We start from the raw sequence: 12,054 nt of genomic DNA, 5'->3' as shown, positions 1-12,054 counted from the left end.
TATAGACACCACCACGCCTGGAAATCAGAATCATGGGGGAAAGGGAAGAAATAAAAAATGAGGCAGGCAGGATGAGTGGCCTTGGAAAAGGGAAGAATTACTGAGGCTCATATTTAAATCTCTGATTTAGAAAACAATTGGCTCCTAAATAAAAGGATTTATACATCGTAAGACATACTAGGCAATAGTAATTTCATTGACACATTGTCCTTAAAATTACTTGTGGATTAAATGAGAAATGAAAATGATTGGACACTAAATATTAAGAAAGCATATCATATTTAACATGTTCACACCTATTTGTTATTTCTTTCATTACTACACCAAGACCGTTTCTTTCTTTTTAAGTATCTGCCAAAAGAGGTTATACCTCACTTGCCAGAGAGGACACTGAAGTCTTTATGGATTTTAATTTAATTTTTTTAAAAAACAGAAATAAGAGCCAGCTTCCTTTTCCCTAGATGACACTAGCCAATGAATGCTTTAACATGTAGTTCTCCACTAGAGGACACTATTTCCACATACTACAATCAGGATTCATCCAGGCTGGTTTTGGATTATATCTGAGAACAGAGCCCTCCAACCATGTTTAAATTACACCCAGACATTCACGATGCATGGCTAAGTGGAAATGACACTTGAACATTTATAACATAATTACAGGTAAAACAAAACAAAACCAAAACCATCAGCTGAAAAATAACTTAATTTTGCTAAATTTACCTGCCATGGGTGATCCGCGATTTTTCACTGTTTTGCTATAGAGGTCCATGAAGCAACAGCTGGGAAAATTGTATGAAAACAGAATGGTCGCTCACGTCATAGGAAAATGTTCGAGCAGTTCATACAGTAATAGTGGGACCCTGAGCTGTAGTTTTATGACACATTTCAAATAACGACAAAGGTAAACATCTTTGCCTACAAGGTAAAGTCTCCTGACACAGTAACTAAGATTCAGAGCGGGTCTCTCAAAATAGGAAGCAAAGTGTACTCTGGGAATTACCTGTGCCTGCCCTGATTAAAATGCTTCTACAAAAAAAGGCCATTTCACCTAATTCTGTCAACTTGAACGTCAACATCTGGAGTGTGATCCCCTAGCAAAGACTTGATTGAAATCTCATTTTAGAAAACACAGCATTTAGTACTCTTCACAGTGAAACTCTAATTCGATCACAGGTAGAGGAATCAGTGAACACAAACCCCCGAAAGTTATACCACAACAACCTCTTTAGGGTCCAGACAAGGAAAACCCTATAGAGGAATGCTAACATTGTGCAGCTGGGGGAAGCAAGCATAATTCTCTCTACAAACAGGTCACATCCTACAGAATGACTATAAGACTTCAGGAAGTGATTGGGTCTTGCTCCCCAATAGCGTGGATGGAAATGGGGACCACCTAGTAAAGCTGGAAACCAGTGACGAGGATCAGGTTGCAAGTTAATGGATGTTGAAGGATGGGCATGTGGAGATTGAATCTCAGGATGAGGCAGCCTGTGTGATGGGTGGTCTGGTGGAAGATACAGCAGGGAGAGGACTCAACGGGACTTAGTCCTGTTACTCTGCCAGGGGCCACGTGTGGGGAAAAAGAAAGGTGGGGAGAGGAAAGGAGCGATTATAGTGATTGCTGTTAGAGCCACTTCCAGGTCTACATTTTCGGGACTTAATCAGCCACAAAGGCTCAAACATTTCAGCCTATTTGGAGAGAAGCTAGGTCAGTGCTTGCCAATATGTGGTGGTCAAGTTTTTTACTTTGTTAGGAAGAACTCTATTACTTTCAATTCCTTAAAATTTTATCTTGGCATCTGTACTATGCTCTTTGGGTTGTATCCACCATCATTTCTTTCATTTACCACTATTACTTTTGGTCTCATGACTAACCATTAATTTTTAGGCAGTTTTCAAAATGTTTGCCTCCGTTTTCTTAATCTCAGTGTTGTTGTTGTTGTTGTTTAAATAAAGAACCCTTTCAATTTTTTTTCTAACCCTTCAGAACCCCAACCCACGACATAAAAATGCTATCATGTCTCTCTGACAAATAAAGAGGAAAACAGCTTGACAATCACTGTTAATGAAGGGCTTCTGAGTATTTCTGATGTCTTCCTAACTCTGGACATTCCCATAAAAGTATTTTACAAGGACACGATCATAAACCATAAGAGAAGCTTAAAATGTTATCATCTGTATCACCTAGGAGGAGGCAGAACACAGTGGCTATGTGCAGGTTTTGTAGTCAGACTGTCCAGATTTGAGCCTCCAACTCCATCTTCATTTCTTTGTGACATTGAACATGTTATTCAATCTTTCTAAGTCTCTGTTAGCTCACCTGCAAGAAGGGCAGAAGAATAGTACCTGCCTCAGGGAGTGTCATAAAGAGTGTATGAGAAATACATTTAGCGCAGTGCGTGGCTATGGTAGGTTCGTGGTCAGTACGTTAGCTTTCATTATTTGTCCTCTTCCCACGTGCCTTCCCATGTCCACTGTCCACCACACACATAGTGAGATGGGCTCAGTTATTACCCAGTTTGAGCAATATAGAGAGCTCCCTTCCAAATCCCTTGAGAACAGTTCTGGCTTGACTTTTCTGGATTATTGTGCTCTCTCTCTCTCTCTCTCTCTCTCTCTGACTCTCTCTCTCTCTCTCTCACTGTGGCTTCTTTACTATATTCATGTTTGCCATCACCCTCATCCTTTATGTTGGGTTACCACTGGGCCTCTAGAATGAGAACACACAGATGAAAGAAAGACTGAGACTGACAATGAGTTTCTAGACTGGCAATAAAATGGTTATCCACCTTGAGTGTTTTAAACCTCCTGCACAAAATTGAATTTTACATGATTTAGAATCTGAAAAACATTCCAAAAGCCAAGCATGAAATTTGCTAACAGGAAAAACAGTATGACATTCTATAATATACTTATTTACTAAATATATTGATTTCTAATCTATTTTTTACTTATTTCCATACAATCTAGGATAGATGTTCCCCCCACCCCTAAATATAACTCTGGAGCCAGACTGCTTGGGCTCAGATTCTATTTGTCACTCTCACACCCCACAGTAACTTACTATTATGTTATTTAGGCAGTAACTTACACTCTCTGAGAATTTGTTTCCTCATTGTAAGGAGGGGATAATAAGTCCCTGGTGAGGATTAAATGAGATAATGCATGTAAAGGGTCAATAAATTTTCTTGAGTTGTTATTGCTATTGAGGTTACTTGGGGTTAAATTAGAATTGACTTCTAAATGGTTGTTTGTTATCTGTATGATCCCCATATTTTCTGGCAGAGCAAATGAGTCACGGTTGATAGACTGTATTCAACAGCGCTGGGTCACGGGTTCCATGAGAACAAATGGTGTTTATTTGGAAGAGGCTGTGTGTACGTGTATAACAGCCTGGAAACATCAAAGAAACCTGGAGTATAAATTTAGCTCTATTGTAACTACTATAACTAGTGTTGTAACCTTTAGTAAGTGTAGTAACCGCTATGGTGCCCCTCCCAGATCTGCAGAGGCCTGGTTGTGCTAGAAAGACAACCCCAGTTAATGCCGTATTCCTACTGGCTCACTAACTGATCGTTGAGGAAAATTTAATCAGGAGTGAGAATGCCACGTTACAATGAGTGCACCCTTCCTTTCTTAGATAGCTGTCCTTGCTCACTTTGTACTTCTAATAGAATATCAACTGAGAAAAATCAGGAAATAATGTGATTCCACCTGTTTGTCTGGTAATTTCCTTTCCATACAATTGGCTATTAATCATACAGTAGCCTAACGGGGAAATTTGCAGAAACTCATATTTAGAAATTCTCTGTCTTCCCACTGAAGAAAATATATCATTCTAGGGTCTGAATGTGATCTCAGTTTACTGGGCATTTGGAACCTGGCTTGTATACCGTTTCCTTGAGAGTGACAAGTGAGGAATTTGAGGAGGATAGGGTTGGGACAAAAGAAGAGGGAACAGGATCTAATTATGGCCTCATGCTGTGCCGGGCACATGACATTGGTTGTCTAGCTTAACTGTCACAAGAGCCGTGCAAAGTACATGCTGTTTTCTTTACAGGTGCACAAACTGTTTCCAAGTTACACATGTAGTAGGTGGGGAGCAGGCATCTGAATGTATCTCTACAATCAGACTCACTACGGGAAATGAATTCATTCCTTAGATGAAAATGGATTCAATTTGATACCAAGAGCTGTTAAATAACATTAGATGGCCAAATGTATAAATATATATTTATAAATGGTATGAGAAAACTGTAAGTCAATTGACAGTTTAAAGAACATTTATGATTTCAAATGGCAGGTTCAACAGTATAATTCAGTAAAAAAAGTTGCAACTTGCCAGAGCTCAAAAATATAACTGACCTAGGAATGGGATCAGAGAACAAAAACAAAAAGAATACTAGATTTCTTTTTCTTTTTCAAAGGCACAATACCATTTCATATTGATTGTTAGTTTTATGGTATGCTTTAAAAAATGATGGAATAGCTATTATCATACCTATTTTATAGACTGGGAAAAGTACATCATAAAGGACTTAATTAACCCACTGAGTCACTTATTTAGTAAATGTTAGAAGTAATATTAGCACAGAGACTCAGCTCTGTAGTTTATCATTAGGCTATTTGTTCTTATGGAAGTTTCTTTAGAAATATATCAGATCCTCAGATGTAAAGGAACTATATTTTTCAAGCATTTACTATGTACCAGGTTTATAGGAATCATGGGACATAAGAGTATCTTGAGCCTTTAAGATTCTTATAAGTTGGTGAAGGGACAGGACAGACCACTCAAAAACTAGATTAAGTCCCTTTCTGAATTATTACTCATATTTAACTAAAATTACTGCTAGAAAGTGGTTTATGTGAGTATGCAGAGGTGTTAAAAATCACTGTGGATATTGAGAGGTATCATGGCTGATGGATGAAAGTAAATTTTGTGTTGGAATTTGGAGACTAGAAATAGATAGAAGGAAGGAGAAGAGGGACCAGGTAAACAAACGTGCAAATGTGGTCAGGAACACAGCACACTGGGGATACCAGGGTCGATAGAATGGAAGGTTTATTTGGGTGAATGTAGTGACAAACAGATTTGGAGAGAATAATCAAGGCCAGATAGTATAGGATCTCTAAGGCCCAGCAAGGTGATCTGTGCCTTATCCTACAGGCAAAGGGGAGCTATTGAAGATTTTTACACAGCAAAGTAACATAATGCAAGTATTGTTAGCGCAAGATAAATACGAAGAATGTACAGAGTGAATTGAGGGAGAGGAAAAAATTAGATCAGGCAGATAAATGAAATAAAATAATGCATGTGAAATATAAAACATATATTCATCCTGGAATCATTTCTATAATTATAAGACGCAACAATTCAAATATGAAATAATGAGGGTCTAGGGTGACGGTTACAAAAAAGAGAGAATCAATAATGAGAAAACATGAGGAGCAAGAATCAATATGGTTTTGTTACTAGTTACAAATACGGAGAAAAGAAGAGGGAACTGCTGTGTTCTCACCTTATGATTCTTTAATCATCATAATTTTCAGGGTATATCCTTTGTACAAGTTAAACATATGTATTTTGACTCTATATTTTCTTTCATTTATTTTAGATCTAAAAGTATAGTTTATTAGTAATTTTAGAGTAATAGATTCTCACCATCAGGGATGAGAGATTTACATGGCATGACCCAAAAGGTTTTTGGGACAAGTGACTCATAATATAGCGTTATGGTCTCATGGTGACTTCTATGCAATAAAAAGAGGGTTAATATTGTACTTCAGGAAAACAAAATGGAGGGCCGTAAAACACAAGGCTCTTTTAAAGGTACCTCAGAACACATAAGCATAAATTAAGCTTTAAGGCTTAAACCTCTTAGAAAAGTTTTCTGATTGCATGGAACAGTGCATGTCCTTAACATTTTATCACTCTTAAAACTCATCACTACCCTATCTTGGCAGGGAATCATGATAAAAAAAAAAAGTGAGGTGAGCATAGAGGAAGAAGGGATGGTAGAATAAGCACCTACCTCTAGTGGAAGGTAACCTGAGAATTATTCATTATAATATTCATTCATTCATTCGTTCGTTCATTCATTCAAGCATTTATTCCCAGGAGCTCTTGCTTTTTAGCAATTATGTTCTATATGTAAGAGACAAAAATACAATTAAATCATGTATGTGCCCTCAAGAAACTTAGAGTCTAGGGGATAAGACAGAATAGTAAATGAAAATTTTACCTACATCTGAGAGGTGTATAAATGTTGTGTGCACACAGGGTTATGGGACTGGAGTAGAGGGGAGCAGAGAAGAGGTAGCTGAATCATTGTCAGGAAGGCAGACCAGAGAAAGAAGGGTAAAAAGGTAGAGGAAGCTTGGAATGTCTTCCAAGAGAAAGTGATGCTTGAATTTCTCTCTCCATATGCCTTTCCCATTCCTCACTCTCATCTCTTACCGTTAGACCTCCTCTCTCCTTGCTGGGTAACCCAACCACAACCACTTCTTCTCTTACTACCTTTGACACAAATGAGTCCTGAAAAAGTACTTCCAGCTCAATCTACCTCTCTGGTGAAACTCTAAAGTTAAGCGGAGAAAGGAGTCTCTGTAGGAGCCTAAATAGAGTCACCCAAGAACCAGAAAAATAATGTCTTGGAGGCCAAAGGAAAAGAGAGTTTCAAACAGGAAGTAGGCATTAGAGACAGATGTGGAAAGACATGAACATGCTTTGTGGTTGGTCCATTGATAATCTTGGCAGACATACGTGTGAGAAATAGCAAGGATGGAAGTTTGAAGAAGACTAATAAGGCAACAAATATACTCTTCTTATTTAAGACACATCTGTGAAAGGAAAGAAAGACAAAAACCAAAGGAGAAATTGGGTTAAGGGAGTTTTTTTTTTTTTACACAAAAGAGAACCTGTTTCTATGCTGAGGGGATAGCATTAGCAAAGAGGGTATAATTGAAAATAGAGGGAAATCAATGTTATGAGGGGTGAGAGGGAATGACCTGGAGCTCTTGTGGAGAGAATATTTTTCTCCTGCTTAAAGTGGGAAAGGAAGTGGAAGGTGATGGGAGGGGATGCAGGGAAGTTTATAGACCAGGAGTCAGGGACTCCATTTAACACTGATGATACATTTGCTCTGCTAATATCTTCCACATGGACCACAAAGATGAGCAAGACACCATCCCTATACTTTCCTTTCTCAGACATTCATTTCATTTAAATGAATAAATGGATAATAAACCTTATGCTCCTTGAAATTCAAACATGCCCAGCAGTGGCCTACAGAGGGCAGGACGCTGGAGGATTTAACCACTGACCGGACTTAGAATTGGTGGTGTGTGATGATAATAAATATCAGTCTGACTTTCAGTCAGTTTTATGATCATCCTTAAATCATCTATAAGAAATGGCCCGCTTATATCTGTGCAGATCATTTTTGCCGCTTTGCCCTTGTTACCCCACCCATGCTCAGATGCCTGTTTCAAGGGTTCTCTTTGAAGTAAACAAACGCAGACTAATTTGGGTAAAAAGAGTAAAAAATCCTGAAGGAAGTGAAGAAGTCAGGTTTAACCCCTTTATATGACAGAAGAAGAAAGAGAGGCTCAGATAGGTGAATGGCTCATGAAGCCATTCAATCTAGAAATGGCAGAACTGGGTCTGGAATCCAGTTCTCCTGACTTGTGGTTAAACTCAGCAAAAATGTTCCATGTTGTTCACACTTCCATATCGCAGTCTAGAGAGCAGTTTAGTGGTATCCAAGTAAGAGGATGGCACATGGAGGCCCTCGTGGATCCAGCAGGAAACCAACAAGTATTTGGGGGAGGAAATAGAAAGAATGATTTGATTGCTCTCCATTTTTCTTATGTTACAAAGTCAAAGTGCTCTCCCTTTAAAAGACTTTGGAGATCCCTGCAAAAAATCCCTTTCTTTTCACTTCATTCATTGTTCTTTGACAATACTTTCAAAGAAATTTGAATGACCAACTTGGTCTTCTGCTGTTCTGTATTTTCTGAACAGTGTGTGTGATGGAAAATGTAATTAAATTTATACGTGTGATCTAAAAACCTAAGGCAGTGAAAAGGAGAGTGAGAATGAATCTGGAAATATACCTTGAGAATATTTAATTTTCCCACTACTCTGACATGTGATGTTGAATATAACATAAATCATATTTTAAATATAATTTTAATTTTATGAATCTTATTTTAAGAAACACTATGGAAAGCTTTACTTAATATTTTGGGGAAGCAAAGAATTAGCCCTTCATTTATGTATTTTGCATATTCTAGTTTTCATACATCGGATTTGCTTTAAATGAGAATGTATCAGTATCAGTACATCGCAAAGGCAGGTAAGGCAACAAAAACAATGTCATGAAACTGTTTTTCTTAAAGGAAGCAGAGGGAAACCTTTTTAAAAATTAATTTGTGGTGTAGACTCTTCCTACCTTACTCCAAACAATGTTGACTTCTGCAGAATATACCCTAAGTTCATTTCCAGACCTTCTATCTACTAGAGTTTTGATGACAATTAAACAGGCTATGTCAGTGGCTCTCAAAAAAAACCAAACAAACAAACAAACAAAAAACACTCAATAAATGATTATAGAAGCTGTCCTGTAGTTGAAGATGTACTTGATTTGAGTCTATACCAGTTTAACAGAATCAGATCACTAATAGATTTTTTTTCAGAACACAGCTAGATTCTTTTGGGAGATAAGAAAGACTATTTCTTCCTGGTATCCACTTAGTGGTACACAATTCTATGCACTATGCCAAACATCTGTAGTTCTAGCCTTTTCGGTTGGTGAATACTCTAAAAAAAAAGTAACATGTAGGGTGATACAGAAGAAGCTCTTACCTCTCCTGAAGTCCTATGGGCTTCATTTTGAAAGGAGAAGGGCAGGCAGAGGTGGTAGCTTTGATCTCAGGAGCGTATCGGCCTTGAGGGTCCACGACCACACTTAGTACCTTCGGGGCCTGCTCAGGCTGGACCATGCTGTTGACCGTCTTTGCCTCAGACTGTGCTGGCGGTAATGCGAGGGGGGATAGGTGGATCTCCTGATTTTTCTCTTTATCTTGTCTCAAAGAAAGCTGCAACTTTTCTTTTAATCTGTAAAGAATCTATAGAAGGAGATATAAAGAGAAAGAGCTCCTGTCACCTTTTTTCACACTCAATAACAAAATAGGATCTCCTCCACCCCAACCTAGAAGACAAACCAAAATAAAGGTTTAATAATAATACAAATAAGGAAAGAATTCTAAGATGATTTCTCAGTTTCGTGGTGTTGAAATTTCTCTCAAAAGGATATACTTGGTGTTTCTAGTTATGGTGCACAAACATCTTAAATACATATGTATGTGAATTTATTCCCTAAATATTATTAAAAACAAATTTGGCTAATTTTGTAATAGTGCCAGATGTCAGTTTGATCACATGTAAGTTTTGACTTAAAAACGAGTGAAATGGAAGGTTTAAAAGAGGAATAGCATGAAATATGTGCTTGTGACATTTATGGAAACAAAGATCTGCATTCAATACAACATATAAGAATAAAGTCTTGCGAAATATTAATGAAAGAATAGTTAAGCTATAAATGATAATTTCTTACATTATATTTGTTGTATATTGTGTATATGGTAAATACTTGAAATAATTAAATTTAGGGCATCTATCAAAAAATAATTTGGATAACCAGAATGTTTTTTTCTTACCCCTTTTTCTTTTTAGTTTTAATGCATGTAGAAAAAAGCAAAAGTATCACTTTCCTCCATTCTCAGAGCTCTTTCTTGAATGGCTAATATAATTCAGAAATGGTAGAATCTTCACTTTTAAACTTTTGAAAGAATTGAACTGACTTGTCTAGGACACTCCAACGGACCATACGGTGAGATAAGCAAAGTCTGTCTTTCCTGTTCTCAGGTTCCGCTATTAATAGGCTGTTTCTCTCTTTTCTTTTAAAAATGTATTTATTTTCCCCAGTTTTATTGAGATATAATTGACATATAACATTATACAAGTTTAAGGTGTACAAAATAATGATTTGATATTTTTTCTCTTCTCTTGATGCTGACTCCTCTACTCCAAAACCTGCAGAAACTAAATGGCCTCATGTTTCTTCAACTCTGTTCAAGGAAGTGACATGATTAGTTAATTCACATGAAGAGCTGACTTAGCCATTACCTGCAATCATGGCACTGATGACATTTGCACCTTCTAAAGCTTTAGGCCAATTGAACTCCCTAGTTTAATTTCTGGAATCCATGAACTAAATCAGTGTTATGTTAGGAAAGAGGCCTTTTCTGACATTTTTCAATCACATTTATCCTAACTAGTTATGATACTAATTCTTTCCTTTTCTTTCAAAGTTCCTTTAAATTCTAGTAATCTCTATATTTTAAATCTATGGGAAAGATACAAAGTCCAAATATATTTTTTTCTTGTTAAAAGATGAACAAACAGAGAAGAGAGTTAGAAAAGAATTCACCTAGATTGTGGAGGAAATAAATACCTTTAATAATTTATTTTAGGAAACTTTTAGAAAATATATGCCCAGTATTCTCAAAATATATTGGTTAAAAAAAAAAAGTCTACTGAACAAACTAAGATTACAAAAAAAATCAGGATGAAATAAAAACACAACAGTGTAAGATGAAAAGGTATCAGACTGAGAATAAAAAAAAGAATTTGGGCCGGCCCGGTGGCTCAGGCGGTTAGAGCTCCATGCTCCTAACTCCGAAGGCTGCCGGTTCGATTCCCACATGGGCCAGTGGGCTCTCAACCACAAGGTTGCCGGTTCAACTCCTCGAGTCCCGCAAGGGATGCTGGGCAGCGCCCCCTGCAACTAAGATTGAATATGGCACCTTGAGCTGAGCTGCCGCTGAGCTCCCGGATGGCTCAGTTGGTTGGAGAGTGTACTCTCAACCACTAGGTTGCCAGTTTGACTCCCACAAGGGATGGTGGGCTGTGCCCACTGCAACTAGAAAACGGCAACTGGACCTGGAGCTGAGCTGTGCCCTCCACAACTAAGACTGAAAGGACAACTTGAAGCTGAACAGCACCCTCCACAACTAAGATTGAAAGGACAACAACTTGACTTGGAAAAAAGGCCTGGAAGTACACACTGTTCCCCAATAAAGTCCTGTTCCCCTTCCCCAATAAAATCTTAAAAAAAATAAAAAATAAAAAAAGAATTCAAAGAAATGAAAACTCAATAGCAGGATGTAAATCTTTCCAAGCAATAAAGAATAGAGATGACAATGCAGAAAATATAATCAATGGCATAAAATACAAAGTTGAGACACTTCCTAGAATTGAGAGAAAAAGGATAAGAAAATGAATATGAAGATAAAAGATAGGATGTGGAAGTCAGAGAAGAGTCACTGTAAATGATAAACCAGAGTAAATGAAAGAGAAGGAAGCCATTGAAAACTATTTTCAGTGCCCACTATTTCATGTATTGTGAAAGGTATAGAGTATTCTGCTATGAACAAAAGAGACTATTTCCTGTTCTTATGGAATTTAGGGATATGGAATGAAAAACATTCTTAGTTTAAAAAATATATATATGTCACTTGAAAGAAGAATAAATGTGAAATGAAAATGGAACCATTTTCATGGCTTTGAAAAAAAATACATGTTACAAAGGATACACGAATTCCATGGCTAGATAAACTGATGCTCAAGTGTAAGTAGCCAACAGAAAGACTTCCTCAAATATGCAAGAAAATATACCACCTGTGTACCCCTCCTGAAAAAAATGTACTCAACGGCATGAGAAAGATGACTCAAAATTAAGAACTAAAGAACGAAAAATTGTGATATAAAAGGGAGATAGATAATTATTTAGACACAGAGTGAAAAGCAAATTTAACTGTCTCAGGTGCAACATCTCAGATTGTAGTAACAAGGAAGGAGATTGGGAAAGGGCAGAGAGGTTAAAAAAAAAAAAAAATAGGGGTGAATGTATGTTAAGTGACTTTTTAATTAGGATACAGAGGGAATCGGAATTAGAATGGTGACTAGAGGTCCTTCTGATCTAATGA

General features: G+C 37.2%; 1 protein-coding gene across 6 annotated transcripts in view; it reads right to left on the bottom strand.

The window, feature by feature from the left end:
* Nucleotides 1–12,054, bottom strand: part of PTPRR (protein tyrosine phosphatase receptor type R) — a 244,596-nt gene that overhangs the window by 75,011 nt on the left and 157,531 nt on the right. For all 6 annotated transcript variants that reach the window (XM_019748998.2, XM_074325415.1, XM_019749000.2 and 3 more), the window contains one exon: nt 8,870–9,132. In XM_019748998.2, the coding sequence (XP_019604557.1) occupies nt 8,870–9,132 (263 nt within the window). The remainder of the gene's footprint in view (nt 1–8,869; nt 9,133–12,054) is intronic.

The sequence above is a fragment of the Rhinolophus sinicus genome, linkage group LG02 (assembly GCF_036562045.2).
Source record: "Rhinolophus sinicus isolate RSC01 linkage group LG02, ASM3656204v1, whole genome shotgun sequence".
Taxonomy (NCBI): domain Eukaryota; kingdom Metazoa; phylum Chordata; class Mammalia; order Chiroptera; family Rhinolophidae; genus Rhinolophus; species Rhinolophus sinicus.
Note: the sequence above shows the minus strand (reverse complement) of the source record. Positions and strands in the feature narration are given on the sequence as shown.